The sequence below is a fragment of the Coturnix japonica genome, chromosome Z, assembly GCF_054131305.1.
Source record: "Coturnix japonica strain WE chromosome Z, WE-NBRP24, whole genome shotgun sequence".
In the NCBI taxonomy this organism is placed as follows: Eukaryota; Metazoa; Chordata; class Aves; order Galliformes; family Phasianidae; genus Coturnix; species Coturnix japonica.
Window position 1 is genome coordinate 51,414,584 of NC_140702.1, and position 20,003 is coordinate 51,434,586.

At 43.4% G+C, this 20,003-nt stretch overlaps 1 protein-coding gene across 5 annotated transcripts in view; it reads left to right on the forward strand.

Annotated features, from left to right (window-relative positions):
• Positions 1–1,615: 1,615 nt before the first annotated feature.
• Positions 1,616–20,003, forward strand: part of IQGAP2 (IQ motif containing GTPase activating protein 2) — a 114,871-nt gene continuing 96,483 nt past the window's right edge. For all 5 annotated transcript variants that reach the window (XM_015848845.3, XM_015848847.3, XM_015848846.3 and 2 more), the window contains exon 1: positions 1,616–1,681. In XM_015848845.3, the coding sequence (XP_015704331.2) occupies positions 1,636–1,681 (46 nt within the window). In that variant the 5' untranslated portion in view covers positions 1,616–1,635. The remainder of the gene's footprint in view (positions 1,682–20,003) is intronic.

Below are 20,003 nucleotides of genomic sequence, written 5' to 3' on the forward strand. Positions count from 1 at the left end.
TGTTTTCTGATATCCATCCTAAACTTACACTGGTGCAACTTGAAGCTATTTCCCCTCGTCCACCAATGAGAAGAGACCTGCCCCACTCTCACTGAAAGCACCTTTCACATGTTGGAAGGGAGCAATAAGGTCTCCCCTCAGCCGCCTTTTCTCCAGACTAAATAGCCCCTCAGCCTCTCCTCATAGGGCTGATTTTCCAAGCCCCTCACAAGCCTCGTTGCCCTTCTCTGAACCTGCTCCATGTCCTTTTTGTACTGAGGTGCCCAAAACTGAACACAGTAGTCAAGGTGAGGCCTCACGAGTGCCAAGTACAGGGGCAGGATGACTTCCCTAGTGCTGCTCACTACACCATTCTTGATACAAGCCAGGATGCCATTCGCCTTCTTGGCCTCCTAGGCACACTGCTGGCTCATATTCAGCCAACTGAACATCAACACACCAAGGTCCCTTTCCATCAAGCAGCTTTCCAGCCACTCCTCCCCAAGCCTGTAGGGTTGCCTGGGGTCATTGTGACCAAAGTGCAGAACCCAACACTTGGCTTTACTGAAACTTGTAAGCTTCAGTGCCACTGCCTCCAGCCCTGCTCTTGTGCATCCCAGCTGTTGTCCAAGAGCTGGTGTCACAAATCCACAGTGTCACAAATCCTGGAACTGCAGCAGGGTAATGCCCTGCCTGTAGCAAAGCCAGGGCTGAGTGCCCACCCTGTTCCTACACCTTGGAAAGGAACAGGCCTGCACCTGTCCTGAGGTGCCCTGGCTACATAGCAAACTGCTTGGTGGCCTCTAGGCACAGCAGTAATGCTGCTTGTGGAGTGCAAGTGTGTTTGACAGAGCTAAACTTCAGGTGGGAGTCCCAGGCTTATTATCTCAGGCCTCCTCACAGCTTCCTTTCTTCAGAAATGCCAGAGAGGTTCTATGGCCTTCACAATTTTGGGTCAGTCTATTTTCTATTTCATTGTAGTTGTCATTGGCCTTCTTTCTTACTTGCTATTTTTATTTTCTTTCATCTTTCTTTCTTTTTTTTTTCTTTCTTCTTCTTCTTCTTCTTTTTTTTTTCTTTCTTGCTCCATTCTGTTGTCTTTTATTTTGCTTTTGTTGCCTGTTATTATTGTCTTTTAATATTTTAATGTCCCTTATTTTTCTATTTTTTTCCCCTTCCTTTATTTTTCTTCTTTTTTTTCCCCCTTCCTTTATTTAACTTTATTTTTCTATTTCTTTTCTTTTTCCCCTTCTATTTTGGTTTCCTTTTTTTTCCCCCATCTTTCTTCCCTCCTCCTTCCCACCCCAGCTTTTTTTTTGTGTTCTTTTTTCCTGGCTCCCCCTCCCCCCCCCCCCCTTTTTTTTTTTCTTTTTGCTTTCTTTGCTTTCGTCCTTCTTTGGTCTTCTCGCATTATTTTTTTTTTCTCTTTCTTTCTTCCTCTCTTTCCCTTCCCTTTGTTCTTCCCTCCTCCGTGCCGGCCCCGCACCCCCCTCCGCTCCCGTGCGGCGGCGCCCCGCAGCTCTCACGCCGCCGTACCCCACATCCCCGCATGCCAGCGCGGGGCGGGCGCGGCCGTACGGCAGCAAATCAGCGCCGGGCGGCCGGCTCATAAGAAGGGCGGGCGGCAGCGGGCGCCGTCCCTCCGGCGGCGTCAGGATGCACCATGAGGAGCTGGCGGCCCTGCAGCGGCCCCGCTACGGCTGTGAGTCGGGGCGGGTCGGGGGCGGTGGGAGCAGGGCTCTGGGGCGGCTGTTGTTCGCTCCTCTCCCTCGCCGGCATCGGTTCGATGCGAAAAGAAGGGCTCTGGGGAGGATAAAGGCAGCCCCGTCGGCGCCGCTGCAGAGCTGCGGTGCGCTCCGGCTTGCCGTAGCGACCCCCGGCAGGATTCTGAACAGTTTTTCTGTCCGCTGTGTTATTGTCTCTTTGGAAAAAATTTCTTTTCGTTTAGAACTTTCTCTACGCGTTGTAGATGCAGCTCCGCGTTGTAACTTCAGCGCTTTACCTTCTAGCCGGAGCTTCGGGTTTTAACTCTGTATCTTGGTGTTGTAGGTGTCACAGTGGTTTGTGATCAGAAGTTCGGGTTGCAACTGCGTCTTTGAAGTTACAACTTTGCAGCTTCAGAATTTTGGAGAACAGTCTAAAATGTTGCTTTATGATTTAGTAGCTTTGGGTTAAACCTTTATAACTTCAAATTCCAAAGTGAGTGAGGTGAGAAGCAGTGCAGTTACCAGGTGTTTCCTTCCCAATGAACTGTGTTTGTTTCCCAAACCTCTATTTATAAAAAGCCCTGAGCACCTCCCTCCTGCTGCTGTGCTGTGATCCTGCACAGTCTGTGCTTTCTGCTGGTTCCTCTGGGCAGGGAGGTGTAAGCCATTGGTTTTACCATCCCAATAAGGAACACTTCTGATATTTTAGGCAATGCTAGAAATGAACGTGTAAATTATTTGCAAAACTTACAGTGCCCTGTGGTCTGGTGAGCAGCTTTTCAGGTTTCAGTGTGACAGTTTTTTTTCAAAGCTGTTGTTTTTTTAATAGAAACATGAAGTCTTTAACTGCTGGAGGCTGCGTCTGCCTTGGGGAGGGTGTGGGAGCTGGAGCATGGCAGTGGGGCCTTCATCTCAGAGGCTGCCCACCCTCCTGAGTGTTCCCCTCTGTGGATACCTGCCAGGTGGTGCAGGCTGTAACCATGCCTGTAGATTTCATTTTCCATTCACAGTGTTTACTGGATGTCCCAGAGAATTCTGGAGGTGTTCTAGTGATATGTTCTGGAGTGGTTGCTGGAGACGCACACTGTAAGTTTGTCTTGGTGATGATGAAGTTTTCTTTTGGAGTTGGTCTTTGAGTCATTCTGGCTTCCTTTGCCATCCCCTTTGTGGCAGCACAGGGGTCTGGGCCTAAGGAGACAGTGCTAAGAGCAACCTCTGCTACTTAAGTGATGCTTTGTCCACTAGCCCAACACACAGGAGCTCATCAGGTGCAGATGATGTGGCCTCAGCAGCAAGTGCTTTTTTTGACAGACCTGCTCTGGCTTCTTCTTGGCACCTGTGCATCTGGACAGATGACATGTTATCTGCCTTAAAGTCAAGTTAAAAGTGCTTTGACAAGGAATAAAGAGCCCATCATTTGTGCATTGGTTTACACCTGGATATTAAGAGTTGTTGATCGCCTTCCAGCCTGAACTGCTCAGGGTGTTGCCTTAAGAATCCTACACTCCTATTAGCTGTGGAAAAGAATGACCACATTTAACATGCTAAGTATTTTCAAGATATGGTCTCATCATAGTATTCTGAGCTCAGAGGATTTTTTGCTGTCCTAAGTGGTCAGTGTTTTAAGCTGTAGCCTCTCTCCCGGCCTTGGTCTTCAGTCCCAGGGAGCAAAAGGAGTGGACAAAATATCCTTCTGTCCTTTCCATACGCTGTCTCTCCTTTGACCGGTGCTCTCTGTGTGCACAGGTTCTGGTGCATGTTCAGTCACTCGGTTATTTAGCCTACCATGAGTTGTATATTCTCTGTATGACTGAAATTGCACTTTGGATCCCTGACAAGCGCAATACCCTTCACTGAACAGTAGATCTACACTGGCTTCCCTAGAAGAGTTAATAAGTTGTCCAAGTTAGGCTATCAAACTGCCAAGTCTTCTTGCTCTAGCGACCTCATACTCCTTTAAACATTTAACCTAACCTGGACTTTTGACTTTGGCTTCAAGTTCCTGGCATAGCCTGCAGGTTGCTCTGAGGAAGGTTAGTGTTTTACTGTGACAACCTCTGCTGGGTAATACGTGTGTGCAAGTAGCGTTTCATTTTGATGTCTAGAGATGCATGCAAATTTCAGGCACATTTTGTAGCCTGACAGAAACCAGCGTAGGGGGGAAAGTAACCCAGAGGTAGAGTGGTTGGGAAGACATCTCTAACTTGAACACTAGCTTTGTGTTTCAAGTTTTGCTGATGTAGTTAGTAAAAGACACGCATCTGGAAAAAATCCTTATAGCTGATCATTTTCATCTTTAGAGCCAGGAAATAGCTGAATGAAACCAAGCAAGAGGATCCCCTTCTGTTGCTAGTTCAGGGTGAACACTGCGCACTAAAGAAACTGTTTCAGAACAAAGCCTTTGGGCCTTCTTTTAGGCTTTTGCTGCCAAAACCTTGTGGCTTCATGGACCACTTATTGAAAGGTGCCTCCAGCTCTGCATGCTGTCAGTTACTTAAGATCAACAACCAAAAAAGGCTGTTAAAGTTTTCCTTTGGTGCTGTGCTGTGCCTGTCAGATGTCTGTGTCCAGCACAAACTCAAGTGAGATCATATAAGTAAGAAGGAAGTAGCTCATACAGCAGAAACTGTGTTAACAGGCTCACTGCAACTGAATTTATGTAGCTGGTTTCCAGCCTGGCTACAGCTGTTGCCTTGCTTATTTCTCAATCCCAGCACAATCAATTGCAGAGTTTCACCAAATCGCAGTGAATGGGGACTTAATAGAGCTCAAGGTACAAGCTGTTTCTGTGATGAAATCGTTTGGTGTCATGGAAGATTGTAAAGATGAAAAGTGTAATTCTTGGGAGTACCACCTGGATTAACTAAATGTAGAATTAGGGATGTAAGGCAGCAAATCATGCAGCATTTTGACTTTGAGGAAAAAAATGCTATTCCCAAAACTTTAAGTTCTCTTTATATCTTGGTCTCTCGGAATCCTGTGTGAAGTAACAAACATGTATGTGTTTTCTGTAAGAACTGCCTGAATGGCTTCATGACATTGCCAGGAATGTGGTATAGCTGTAGAGAGTGCAGCTATGGATGTCTGGATTTGCAAATGATTTCAGGAATTTCCATGCTCTGAGTGTCTGAATTAACATCTGTGTTAGTGGCCCAGGTCCCTGCTCTAAGCAGAAGGGAAACTAGGTGCCTCAGCATCACCCAAGTTGCTGAAAGGGAGGTGTGAAGAAATGTGTCAGAAAGGAGTATCACACAGTCTCATCCTCCAGTTTTGTTCTTCCTGTTAATTGAAGCATGGGTTTTGCAGCTGTCAGTAGCTTCCAGCTTGTCTCACGTTGCTGAGCAGATGGAGAAGCCTTCATCTTCCCTGCTGTAACTGGACAGCCTGCAAATGGGGCTGACCTGTGTGTTTGCAGGGCTGATATGTCCATGGCATTCAGTGGTGAGGGATGTGTTGATGCTTCTGGTCCTGGTTCCAAGGAGTGCCTTTGCCTGGTGCTGGTGGTTATTGGGTGAGACAAATGAGCAGAGTGGAGCTCTGAGGGCTGCCTTGCCTGTGGAGATAGGCAGGGCAAACCCAAAGTGAAACAGCCTACGCCTCAATGAAACTACACCCTAATTCAGCTAATTCAGGATGTGAGTGCTTGCAAGGCAGTGGCTTTTAGAGAAGTGTTTGACTGGAGTATCTATGAATTTGTCTGTATTGAATGCAGGGGAACAAAAGGCAATTTTATTATTTTTTTCAACTGGATAGGAAAAATTCTTTCGGTAAATGTTCCATAGGACTTTCTTAAATGAAAACAGATGGGTTTTTAAAGCTTTTAAAAAAAAAAGTTTAACTGTATCCTATGCATATATATTCTTCTGGGTGTATGCTTTCTGTAGCACTTGCGGCTCGTGAGAACACTTTCCTTTGTTATTGATGGGTGTAATTTGGCAACCAAATACTGTTTATCTCTTCTACTCTTTTGTACATTGCTAATAATTAAACTGCTGAATGAGAACTTGAAAAGTTTAACTGCTTTGTTTAACCAAGTGCTCATAATTCATGCGGTAGGAGTGGCTCTGTGGGCCCTTTGTGCAAGGCTCATCTCCCCTGAAGTCTCCTGGTGAAGAAGGGAGTGAGCTCTGTTACAGCACGCTTACAGCTACTTGAACACTGTTGAAACAGGAAATATTAATATTGCACTGGAAGCAGATTTTATAGCACACGCGAGTGTGCTAGATCAAGTCCAACACTGGAGGCGGTGAATTGGAAGTGTGCAGATGTGCAGCTTGCCTTCTCTGTTAAGTAGGGTTTCAGCTACATACTTGCTCTAACTCAAGATTTACTGGTCACTGTTGCCAGCTCCAGTCTGCAGTGAGATTCTAGGGATATGTTAAGGTGTAAGGTGGGGGGGGAAAAAATGGCTGGCAGTGATAGGCAGGATTTGTGGGTCATACTTTAGTGGGTTGATAAGCACACTGTGCTCTGTCTCTCACAGGAAATTATTAACCTGATGTGTTTGCTTTACTATTGAGGCTGTTTGGGTGATTTTATTTTATTTTTTTTTTCCTTTGGAACCTGCATCTTTGAACTGCTGTGTGTTGTGGAACCAAGCTGCTGGCAATGTGGAGAGGGAGCAGTGTCCCTGCTGTGACATGGTGGAGGTGCAGTAGGGAGAGAGGTGCCCAGGGCAGGCACCTTGCTCATGGGTGCAGTGAGAAGGGCAGAGGTATGGGCTGGGCCCTACACAGCGCTCTGATGGATCTGTACTTCCTGTGCCTCCGTGCTTGTGCTCTTCTTCAGAAAACCACAGACATCAGCAGCAGGGTACCAGTGCTTGAAATGGGGGTGCTGCTAGCAGAACATGCACTGCCTCAGTATTAGAGCTTGGTGGAGGGAGATGCAGGTGGGTTCCAGTGTCCAGGGATTCTCTGGTCTGCCTGACCACAGCTGAAGGCAGGCAGAACTTGAGTCTGCTCTATGGGACAGGAAGGGAGATCAGGTCCTTTGGAGATCTTTGGAGCAGAGGAAAAGAGTGCTTTGCTTTGGAGATCAGCTTCCCTGCTGCCCCTCAATAAGGTGGCGGCTGCAGAAACTCCACAGGGTACCCTTCTTTTGCTCCTAAATATGTTTTGAAATGCTAAAGAAAATAAACAGCTGTTAAGAATGTGTTGTTGTCAGTGTCAAATGAAATTGCTGTGTTGTTCTAGTGAGTGTGTGTTTGCAGGAGACTTACTTGGGGGGGGGGGATCATGTCAGTGCTATTCTTAACATGTTGTTGAGGTTAAGATGCAAATCTGTAGGGAGTCAAACTTGAGCAGTACCTCATGGCTCTGACTCACATCCATGGGCAAACAGCTGCCAGACCAGGGAGCTGCTTCCTCAAGGTATAGAGCTGCCCAGCCCTCAGCCTCCAGAGCTGACAGGGATTGCAGTTCTTTCCTCAGCAACTTTTCCAGCTTGGGTACAGCAGGCTGAACACCAACAAAAGCAGGCAATAAGTGACATACTCTCTGCATATCCTTCCCTGCAGACCTTCACCTGCTCTATTCAGAGTGCAGCAAAAGCCTTGTGGCTTCCAGCAAGGTGTTTAGACTGATTCTTATCTGGCTCCAAAAATCTATCTGGACATCCAGACTGGGAAATGAGTAGTTGTACATACTAGCCGTATTTTATTGGCTATTCCACCTGAAAAGTGAGGGTATCCTCCTACACTTGTGCCTGGTTTGCACAGCTGCTCAGTACACTGTATGTGTAGGATGGGAGCCTCCCAGCAGTGAGGAGCCCAGCACAGAGAAGTTACTGGGGAGCTGAGTTGGGAAAAGCCTGAACTATGTACAGAAATATTTTTCCATTAAGACAACCAACATTCTGCAGGGTTGAAGGCCAGTGAATGTTTTACTTGTGTTTTTACAGGAGTGCTTGGAAGGTGTTTTGTAGCAAGTACAGAGGATACCTGTGCCTGGAAATCCAGTTTTAAAGTGATTAAAAACTAGATAAAGTGCTTAAAAGCAGAAGGATATAGTGGCTTTGCTGAGAACGTGGTCCTATAACTAGGTCCAGCTTCTTTCATAAGTGAAACTGCTGATTTGAACCAGCCGTAATTACAGTGGGATCCCAGCTCCCACCTTGCTGCTGACCTTTGCAGATTCTGTATAGCCTGAACTTACTGAGATGCCTTCAGCTGATCTTAGAGACTGCTGTGAGCTTTGATTCTCAAGAGTGTGGTGGCACAGAGACCCAGCCTGTCTGGAGTCTGATCACTCCTTGAAAAGCTGATATGCATGGCTGGGTTTCAGCCTCTTCAGTGGCTGTGGTGACACAGCTGCTCATGCTGACCCTGTGACAGGCAGCGTTTATGGCCAGGTGGGACTGCAGGAGCCAAGATTTAAATGAGTTTAAATTGCTCTGGAACCGCACCCTGAAGCTGTGGTTTTGTGTGTGCTTTCAGTTGGCTCTGCTGATGTGAGAAGCAGCCTTGACTTCTTTTTTTTTTTTTTTTTTTTTTTTCTTTAATTGGTCTGGGTCAGGTCTAATCCCACAGTCAGATCTGCCAACCTGACAGTATAGCTGGCACGGGGATGAGCACCTGGATCAGGCCAAGCTAATCTGAGCTGTTATTCCTGTGTGTGGTGGTGAAACATGCCTGCAGAGGGGCAGTGAAACATGGGAGTGGCAGTGTACAGGGGGCCCCTGGACACATGGGTGGCCCTTTTGAGTGGCCCTGCTTGCATACAGTGCCAGCTGAGTGCCCCACCTGCCTGCCAGGATGGGCTGACTCTCAGCTCTCCTCTGGCCAAAGCAGTTCTGAATTATAGAAATGGTTGTGTTGGTGTTGTTTTTGGATTTTTTTTGTTTTTTTGTTTTTTTTTTTTTTTAAAGAATTTGGTCTTACATGCCATAGTTTCATAAAGCCACAATTGTTGGTAAAGTTGCTTCAGCACTCACCAGGCACTGCTGAAGGGCTATGAAAACTGTAAGAAACTCTCTAAACTTTAGGCTGCTTGAACAAGAAGGGAAAAATGTGCTCCTTGTACAAAAAAGTAACAGTCAGCATGTTTTTCCATCCCTTCTTGTAACATTTTTCTGAGTTGCAGGGCCTCAGAACTGTGGGAATGAGAGGAGGTTTGTGATATGCACTGCTTGTTTCTGGGATTCTTACTTGTCTCAGGGAAAATAATTTGCCCAATCAATACCTGTCCGGCCTCTGCTCAGCAGTAAACCAGGCTTGATTCCCATATCCTCTCAAAACAATGTAGCTGAAGAAATAATGCACTGAAATAGCAGCACAGGGCTTGTGGTAGTGTAATTTGTGCTGGAAAGAACAGCAATTATGCTTAGATTAATCTGGGATAGTGTTTATCCACGAAAAGTGTTTGGCTGCTTTTGCAAAACTGGGCACAGAGAAAACATTATTTCATTTCATCTGAGCTCAAGCTGTTTTGAATGCCACTTCTCAGAGTGTGGCAGGGCAGTTGTTGCTGTGCTGCAGTCCATGGTGGCAGGGAGATGGACCAGCCCTGGTCTATGTGTGCATGCTGCTTGATGAGAGGTGTGTCTAAGATCTATTAGTGGATGAAGAAAAGAAGCAATCGAAGTGTTTGGGCTTCTAAAGCAGTAGCAGAATTTGTCTGTAAAATCCACAACTGTGATCAAGTTATTTCAATTTAATTTCCAGAAGTCATAAAACAGGCTTTCTTGGAACCTGCTCATCTGCATGGGAACTGTTGCCTGTTAGGAAGAAGTGTCTTCCTTCAGCTCACTCATGATGGCAGTTAATTTGCTGTCTAGCAAAAGCTGAAAAACTGGTAGTGAGATAACAAACCATGTTGCATTAGTGAGTCTCTGCAGGAGTTTCCATGTAGTATTAGCAGCTGTGATGGAGCAGTTATTTTTTTTTTAGACTACTTCGATGCCTAAAGCAGTTAAGTGCCTTGTAGTAAGGGGGATGACAGTAGGTGGTATGAGTGAAAAACCAGCACAAAGCCCAGAGGAGCAAACTTAAAGCTGCAGTGAAAGCGCAGCGTTTTGAGGCAGTGCTTCTGCAAAGGGAGTGGACTGCTATGCAGGAGATGACAAAAGTCAGCACTGAGCCCTTGTAATGTGATTTCCCATGCTGGGTGGAGAATTCAAAACCTCAGAACTAATAGCTCAAAATGATGTTAAATTTAGGTACCTTGCTTGTGCTGTAGTTGCCACAACAGTGATGAATGCAAAATGTGCTTCCTGTGTTTTAGTGGTCGTTGTTTTGCTGTTTCAAGAAGAATGATTTTGTTTTGAGATGTTCTCATGGTGCTCCTGATGCTCTCTTGCATTTTATTCACAACTGACATTTAACATTTCACTGCAGTGTTTTCATGAGTGGAAGCACACTTGGGGCAGTTAAGAGGCTGTCCTGAAGTCAGCTCTTGCTGCATTAATCCAAATATTTTTGAGTGGGCTGGAGACAAGCAGGTAACCTGAAAAATTAAACCCTAGGGGTGGACAAAATGTTTTGTATCAGTTTAGAGGAAATCTGAATTCAGTAGATCTAACAGTCATGCACCCACCAGTTTCTGCACATGATTTAGTGAGAGCGTATCTTGTGTGTGCAGCTGTCAGTGACTTGCAGTGGAAATGGAAGAGCTCTGTTTTTTGATAAGGGGGGAACATCTGGCTCACTTCAGATCTGATGACCGTGCAGTGATCAGCAATGGTAGCTGTGTCTTTGTCACTCAAAGCAGTTCTGATTCCCAGTAATTAGGCCATAGCCTCGTTGAGTGAAAGGGTGGGGTTTTGTTTGCTCTTTTCTAACCTTGTTGTGTGAGTTGATATATGAGGCTTTGAGACTGTTGGTGTTTCAGTTCACTCCCTCAGTTTTAAATCCTAGTAACAAAGTAAAGTTTATTGGCATGTGTTTCAGCGAGAAATGAGGATCAGACCACTTGGAGTGGTTCCTAGATGTAGCATGGGCAATTGCTGTACAAGCCGTACTTGCCTGTGACTGGTGCCCAGCGGTGAAGGAGCCCTGGGAGGGGGTTAACTGGAGCCAGCACTGCTGGCCTTGATAACTCTGTGGGCTCTGGTTGCTCACTGTGGAGCAAAGGCAGACAGGCAGGCTGCAGGTGATAGATGAGGCCATTACTGATATGGCACTGCCTTTGAACTGCTTACCTGTGTGGGTACACCATGTTTGTTGTCTACCTGCAAGAACCTATCATCTCACCTATGAGGCAGGAACAAAGAATGTCTCTCCTGTCGTACTGTATCTGGATGGACTGGCACAGTCAGTAACAAGTTTCTAGGGTGCGGTCCAGGTTTGTGAGCCCTTATGCTGCACCTCTGTCCTCCTTTTTCCTGTTGGTTCCTGCTAATGCTGGGCCACTTCATCTGGGGAAACAGCCAAGTGCCTTGTGGTCTGTGAATTCTTTTGCAGGCTGCTGAGCTGCCCTCCCTGGAGAGGTGGGAACATGGCAGGAACTGACCTGGCTCTGCTGGGTCTCTGCTACTAGATTCAGAGGGATCCCTAGTTGCCTGAATTTGTTACCATGCCTGTCTGCTGATGTTCTGTACCATGTAATTACTTTCCTGTGATTAGTAGGCCATTTTTCTTCTAAAACTTCTCAATTTCATTCTACAGGTAAATTAATTCTGTAGATGCAAAGTAAATTGGCTCAGCTACGTTATCCCTAGTTCTTAAGGTTTTCTTCCTACCCAGTGAAATTTTAAAAGCTGCTGTGTGCTTATATATGTATATAATTGAAATTACAGACCTCAAAGATATTGAGACTCTAGCAATTATTTGGGAAGGAAAAGCAAAACAGATGTGTTCCCCAAGTGTAAGGCTCATGACATGCAAATTTTTCTATGTTGTTAATGTACTATTGTTTGTATCTTAAAGTTTTTTTTTTTTAAAAAGTTTTGAATATGCATGTGTTTTCTGGTGCTTTCAGAGTAAGGAGAGAATTAAACAGTATTTTAGACCTTGGTAGAGGATGGACTCTGCAGCAGACTGACAGCGTGGGAAGGAGTAGGGGACAGTGAATTGTCAGGTGCCCTGAAGTCCAGGTGTCAGGGCTGAGTATCTCTATGGTGCAGTCTTTCTCAAGATTTACCCAGTGCTTAGGAGATGTTCTTGCTTCTGGCTTTTACTTAGGCAAGTGTTTCTGTTCTCCTGTGTCTTACAGTTCTGATGCTGAGGCTCTTGTCTGTGTTACTCAGTTACCTTGACTCTCTTTTCAGAGCATCTGTTTTTTGCTCCAGCATTTCTACTCATCATCTTTTCTGTTCTTTGACCTACATCTTACCACATTTTCTTCTGCCTGCAGTGTGAGTTTTCTGGTGGAAAGCTTTCTGATGTTAAACTCCCAATGATCTGAATGCTGAATCAATTTGCCAGCTGTTCTGAACAGGTTATCACTCTTGGCATTTTTCAGGAGGTGAAAGAAGCTTTTTCCTTCTTCTCTCTCCCCTCCCTGCTCCTATTTTTTGTTCCCTTCCATTCCCATAGCCAAGAGTAGCTACTTATTTAACAACATCCAGGCAGAAGGCATTTATTACAAGTGTACCTGAAATTGCTGTTGTGGTCTCAGGCTGTCATGCGAATCAGATTTTTTGACACTTCAAAGACCAAAACCAATGATATGTTACAGGATGTTATCTCAGTTGGTGATCATTTAAATAGCAAGCAGTGTTTTTAATTTCTTCTGTGGAATAATGGTGGTGACCAAAACTAGGTTTCAACTAGCTTGTAATTTGGTGAATGACTCCTGTCAGTCATCTCCAGATTCTCCAGGCTCTAGGGTCCCCTGTTGCCACAGTAAGCCTGGCACTTTTTCTGTTCCCTTGAGAGAACTAAGACATCTCAAACAGTTTAGTCAGGGTGACCCTAGCTACTGTTTGCAGAGTAGAGCATCTAAACTGACAGCCAAAGGAGTGATAGAGCCATAGGTAAACTCAACATGTGTTCACAGAGGAGGGGTGGATGATCCTGAATCCAGGCTCCTTGTTGTCACTGCAGTGAGTTCAGTCTGTGCTCTGTCTTTTCCTCCTGACAGCCTCTAGTCTTTCCTGTTCTTCTGCTCTGCAGTGTCTTGTGCTTCATCCACAAACATTTAAGGGCGGAGTTGTGGCTGCAGGTGATACAGTGACTAAATATAATGAAACATGCCTTTGGGGCTCAGCAGGAAGCCTAATGTATGTCTCTTTTTGCTGTAGACAGCAACATTTTGCTGTGCCATTCATGGCTGAGCGGCTTATTTTACCAGCCTGGCAATATTAAACTATTTTTTCATTATTGCTTTTATATTTTGTTTGTGTTGAATAGGTAGGTAAGGAAACTGAATCCATACTGCAAAACTTGAGCTATTTTATTAAAGATTGTTAATGCTTGTTTTTTTTTTTTTTGTTTTTGTTTTTTTTTTTTTTTAATTAGCAATATACATTTAAAGTAACTCCAGTGGAATGAGCATTGAAAATAGCAAATGTGTCAAAATACATGGAATTCAACTCCCAAGTTTAAGAAAGCAGTGAACATATGAAGCTGACAGAGGAACCTTTCACACCTTAATAGTTGATTCCTCGTGAATTTACCGCCTGGAGAAGGAAAGCCTGTTGGAAATTCCTGCTGGAATATGTGATATTACTTCAAATGCCTTGAGCCCCCAGTGAGAATTTTAACTGTTTGTGGGTTTTGTATTTTTTTAACATGCATTACTTAAAAGCCCACATGAAAAACACCATGCTTGATCTGTGTAGAAATTTAGTACACCTTTCAACCTGACTAACTCCTTAACAGTGTAGATTTTCCCAAGCTTTCCTCATGCTTTACTGTGTTAATGACTGTTTAGGTGAAGATGAGATGACCTACCAGGAGAAGGAATAACTTGTCATTGGTATTCAGTGCCTTTTCATTTCCAGCAGCCTGAGTTCCTGTGGCTTGCGACCTTATTACAGTAATGTAGATGGAGTTGGTATCAGCAAACAGTTTCAAGGTCAACTAGATGGTTCACAGAAAGAAGCTAACAGGTTCCAAGGTACTCTGTGTACCTGAGTCTTGGGGATAAGAGTTACATTAAAGTGACCAGCTAGTAAAGTATACAGAGATAAACAGCTTTACTATGGAGTTACCTGAAATATTTCTCATAAATGATGTAGCTGGCAGTTAAGTGTTGGTGGAAGCAGCTGGCAACAGGCAAGCTTAGAAACTGCATTTTGTGTTTATAGTTGTAGATGACAATATTTGCCTTGAAGAAAACTGAAATTGTTTTGTATTAATTATTCCTTCCTTCAACCTTGCATTCCTTCTCCCTCCTTTTTCCTTTGAGCATACAGAACAAATATGTTGAAGTTAAAGTGAGTTTCATTTTACTGCATGAGTTAAAGAACCCTGGCAGGCAGGAGATGTCTGCATTCTGGTATCATTGTGTAGTAAGAAAAAAATAGAACTACTTAATATCAATTGCCTCTACTATAGTGATGCTTTACTGTACTACAGAAAGCCTGATGTCTGAAAGTAGACTAAAGGTTATGCAAAACTACATGCAGAAGAATGAATGTTAAGTGTCCTAGCTGTACATATGGTTACTTGCTGAGTGCCAAATTCATCTTGTGTTTGTGTAGTTAAATGTGACTTTGTGAGAATTCAGGTATCCTGAGATGTGTCCCAAGAGTCTGTCAAACCTCTGGCAGGGTCAGCATTTGACAGACTCCATGAAGTCGAACAGTTTTCATACTTGGCTCCAGAAACATGAGCTGTGGTTGCTGTTGCCACCACAGACCCTTTGTATGATAGCACTAAGGTTTGTGAATTGAAATAGTACTCCATTTTTGTAAATGGATGTGGTTGGACTTTGTGGTATGAGATATAGAAGACTCAGACCTTTTGTCAGGGAAGTGAGGGGAAAATGACTCTGGGAGAATGACTGCATAGTCATAAGTCTCCACAAGAAAACTCTAGGGAAGAAATGGTTTAGCAAACACTTAATTTTACATCAACATGGTCCTTTTACAGGACTTATTGTAGTAAAAATGGTGGAATGGTGCTTCTCTTTATGTAATGTCTGGCAGTGAAATCTGGTTTGGAGCATCCTGCATGTCAGATTTGTGAGAGTGTTTGTCTGGCTGGAAGATATGTGTATTTGTGTATGAAAATCTGAGCCTGCATGTTTCACACAATGTAATAACTAGATTAAGAAATCCACAGTCTTTTCTAAGGGAAGAAGAGAGCAGTTATTGAGGGGAAGGATAGAAAATCCAGATTGAAGAGCCTCATGATCTGATGAAATGTGTTAGTCTACTGTCTCACAGAACTGTCCTCCACATTCACCACTGTGGTAAATTTTGATTGCTTTATTTTCTGTACAGAGCCCTTTCTGGAGCAGATGTTCAGCCAATTGACTCACTTCCTTAACTGGAGCCATAGAAGGAAGGTTCAGGCCATCTGGTTGTGTTGCTGAGACATGTTCTAGCTGTTTGCAACTGTGCTCTTTGGAAGAGGAAGTCTATAGAAGGCTGTCATGAGCAGAACATTAGATTTTTCTACCAAAGAGAAATATCTGCCAACACAGCAGTTGTCTTGTAGGTACTGAATGTTCTAACATAACTCCTGTAATATACATTGGTTATACATTGTAATATACATATGTTGGTTTTGTTAAGAAGTTTTTCCTTGGTGACCTCTTGAATGATATCTGTTCAGTTTTAGGTGGCATGTTTTCCTCTTCACAGTCTGTAAACTGTGACATTAGATATCTGTGATTTGGTATTTTGGAGCAGAAGCTCAGGACAGCTGTAAATGGAAAGCTGCCTGGAGCTTGCTTGTCACTGCTTTTGTACCTGGCTCTGAGTTCACCAGAACAAAGCATTATACTGGAGGTTTTGTGAAAGGGACTCTTGGCTTTTATTTCAGTGTTCTTTGAGCTAATGCAGTATGGCAGTTAAACACTTGTAGTGCACTAGTGCTGGTGATATGGGGATAGACTTGGGTAGAGGAGGCAAGAAGATGTGAGGAGGGGACACAGAATTTCCTGTCCCACTGAGCAAGGACTTGAGCATGCCCTCGCTTACTCTGAATCAGTATGCCAGCCTTCTTATATTGCCATCTGCTTTGCAGAATCACAGAATTATCGAGGTTGGAAAAGACCTGGAAGATCATCTAGTCCAACCGTTACCAATACTTCCCAGCTAAATCATATTCATCAACACAACATCCAAATGTTTCTTGAACACTCCCATGGTCGGTGACTCCACCACCTCCCTGGGCAGGTGCATTCTAATGCCTGACTACCCTTTCCAAGAAGTAATACTTCCTAATGTCCAGCCTGAATCTCCCCTGGCGCAGCTTAAAACCATTCCCTCTAGTTCTATCACAATACCAGCATACAACTGGTACTGTGAAACAAGATGTAGGTGATGTTCAAAAAATACTCCTTTATTCTAGCATTTCATTGTAGTCTGTTATCTCTCTTTCCTTCTTCCTCAGTTCCAAACTTACTAACTCTTCTCTGTCACTGTAAGAGGATTTTAGAGGTTCTATACTATATGGGAAGTATGGAGGTTGGTGACCCTGCCTGCAGCAGGGGAGCTGGAGCTTGATGATTCTTGAGGTCCCTTCCAACCCAAGTTATTTTATGATTCTCTGTCCTGTACTGATCTCTATTGTAGTACCAAAAGTCATTGTCTTCCTTGCTCTTTCCTATGGGAAAATGGAAGCTGAGAGGAATTGGCACAGGCAAATAAGATCCTCTTCTTTGCCTTCATCAGTATGAGAAGTCTTCTGGTGTGCCTGTGGCAAATGCCTTGTTAAAGGACCTATCCTTGTGCAGTTTCTGAGCTATTGCATCACTCTTATCTAAGTATGAATGAAAGAATGACCAGGAAGCCTTAAATGATACTATATGTGTTATGATAATACTTTCCCCGGCCTCAGTTTTTTTTAAGAATATAAAAACTGTTTTGGAAATTGCTATCCCAGAACAAGTTGGAATTTTCTTGTAAAGGATTCTATATGTTTACATTCAAAAATTAAAACTAAACTTAACAACTTTTCTTGTATGCTCTTTAGTTTTCTTATAGGAGGTTTGAGTGTGGCTTCATTTAAAAGTAAAATTCAGGTATCCACAGGGAAGATTGAAAGTCACTGTGGATTAAACCTGTAAAAAACATCTTATTTACTGTCATATCAAATATAGGGATGCTGATGTGAAAAAATCAGTGCTAATCCAGATTATATTTAACCTTGAGACTTACAAAAACTTTGTCATGGTTATAATAAGAGGGCAACATTTGCATAGCTAGCAGCTGTGTAGTCCTTGAAATTGTAATGTAAACTGAGCAAATGGGAACCTGAAATTCTGCATATCTCTCCAGGTGCTGTTGTTCAAGTTTATGGCCCCTCTGCCCCTAATCCTGTCACAGCTTTCAGTATTGCAGCTTCATAGGAAGTGGTAACATTTCTGACAGCTCACTCAGCTCCATCTAAAAGCATTTAAACCTTCTCTATTTCATGCTGAGTCAGGCAGAGAAAAGATTTCTTGAGACATGTCTTATGTAGGTGCACATGACACCTCTGGAATAGCTCTCCTTGCATCAGTTTTTTATAGAATACTACTTTATTTTTCATTAAATCAGCTGAAGTAATTCTGGAAAGGGTTTTCTTAGACAATGCTGTATCATACTGTGTGCCACAGTAAGTCTATTTGTTCATTTTTGTTGAAAATGTGACAATTTAAGCTTTAATGCTGCTGGTTGCCCCATGCAGCGCTTCCTACACACTCTTCCTTCACTGTTTTTTGAGGGAGGAGCATCTGTAATGAGTGAATCTGACTAAGCATTCTTTGCTGTATGTATTAACTGCTGGCTAATGGGGAGGCAATATCTTAAATGAGATGAAATAGAAAGCTTTCGTGCACTGCACTGCTATTTGCCCATATATTCATAACATTCTCTCTTAGAGGAAATAGTTGTGATGTTTTTCTGAATTCCAAATCCAAAATCCACAGGCCGGTACACTGAATCATAAGGTGTGATTTTTATATACACTTTTTTTTTTCCCCAGTATGGCTCCTATATAGTGAACATGTGCCTTGTTCTGTGTCATTTACCTCTTTTCAGCAGGAACATTTTGAGTCTGTCCAGATCCTGCTTGGTCATACCAGTAAGCTAGAGGTCTCTAGGTGAACCACAACCCTTTTTACTGTCTCAATAACATGCTTTATAACAGCAATCTTTTCATTTCAGTTCAGCACTGTCAAGAAGCTGCTGATAAAGTAGAATGTATTTATTATTTCATAATTCTTCCCTATCTTCTGAATGATAAATGCCTTGTTAGGCAGAGACTCGAGTTCTCTTTTCTAAAACCAAGATCATCTTTGTGCTGAGCTTTGTGTGAATGGGCATACCCAAAGATGTATGCTGGAGTCTGCAGTCAAAGACAGAAACCTTTGCCAAACAAATATTACAGTAAACTTTAAGGATCCATTATTTTGAACTCTTCAAATTAATTTCCTCTGCAGTTTAATCCTAGTGCTGCTTTTATCCTAAGGTTTATCACTGTCATTACTGAAAGTGTCTGCAAGAGTTTATTTGATGTTGTATTGCTGTTGCTCTGAAGCCAGCATGTACTTGAGAAAGAAATTACAAAATGGGTCTTATCAGATGACGGTGTTGTAAGAGACTCTTCCAAGCATAAACAGTATAGGGTCCCCATATTCAGATTGTTTGGAGCCCATTTTCAGCACATAACCAGATGCTTTGACCTGCCAGGAAAGAAGCCTGACATTCTAACCCCTGAGCTGCTGATACAGTACCTCTTCTAGAAAAGATCTTCACTTCTCAGTGTCTACCAGCTACTTGTCCTCTTCTCTTGTCCTTTTCCCTCCTTGCTGAAAGGCTCTGTAAGCAGAGCGACAGCAGTCCCACGCTGTCTTCATGACCATCATCCACAAAAAATTTTAATGAAGAATTTGAAGTTGGCTAGGTCTGCTCCCTCTGCTATGTTCTTGTTGAGGATGGGAGGGACCTGTGGATGTGTAGTTCTCAGACTAGATTGTAAAGCATTAGAGTTGTTCAGGTAAGTTCCTAGAATGATGTTTATCAAGTGAGTTGTGTGGTTTTTCACTCCCACTTTCAGATAAGCTGCCTGTTATGTTGCTTTGATTGACTGTGGCAAGTTGTGTTTGGAGGGCAGAGGTAAATGGTGGGAGCAAGTAAATGTGTGAGCTGAGAGGAACAGGAAATGGAAGCTGCATGTCTTTCGAAAAGGACCAAGGTCAGACTCAATACCAGCTGTCACATCACAGCTGACAGGCCATAACAAGTCAGGGCAATTGGCTGGGCTCCTCTGATGGATGGCAATTGCCATCATCCATGTGGCTTGTAACTCTGGGTCAGCAGTGCTGTCTGAAGACTGATCCCAAAGCTCAGTGGCACAGGTAATGAAGTAGTGTATTAACACTGAACATGTAGCTCACTGGTACTTTGCCCTTGTCTCATGGAACCAAGACTCCTGTCCAGCAGAACAGTGACAGGATGTGGGATCAGCCTGTCCTGGGTATGCCAGTGATGTGGACAGCAGAGCTCTGCAGCCAGTTTGCCTTGCTGAATGTTTTATGACTTAAGCCTCATGTTTACCTCCACACTAGTGTTTCAGTTCATAATGAGTGATGACCTTATTACAGTATCTGAGAGCTCTTTTTAGAGTGAGTCATGTTTATTGGAGATATCAGACTTGAAAGAGATTCAGAGCAAGACATTTGTTTTATCAGTTTATGAAACTTCTGTGTAATTAGGAAGAACCATCTTAAAAGCAGAGGAAGATGAGAGATATCAGTGCTTGTGATGATTAAAACTGAAACTACAAAGCTCAAAGCAACTGTGTGATAAATTAACAAATGTATGGTAGCTTCAGTCCAGTGTGGGTGAGTAGCGTCATTTCTTGTGTACTCAGTGTATTCCTGCTTGGCAACATGGGCCCTTGTTGTGCTGAAGCAAAAAGGGTCTGTCCTGGGTGTCGTGTCCATTTGGAGAAGGAAGTTTTTAAAGATCACTGCTGCAAAATGAAGAGGAAGTGATTTCACTGTGACTTTTTTTTTTTTTTTTCAAGTAGATGGGATCGCTTGGCATTTTTTTCTTTAAGTTCAGCTTTCAGTGTATATTCACTCCTGTAAAGAACAGCTTCTTGCTTTATCGTGATGTCTTTTACCCAAATTGCTCGTATCAGCTCAGGAAAGCTGATTTAGCTTACTCACTAAATGAGGCAGTTGTACTAGGGAAATGATGAAAACTTGTTTGTGGCTTGCGTGATCTGTATGACATTTCAACTAAAGAAGCGTTGAACAGGGCATTTGAAGAAGA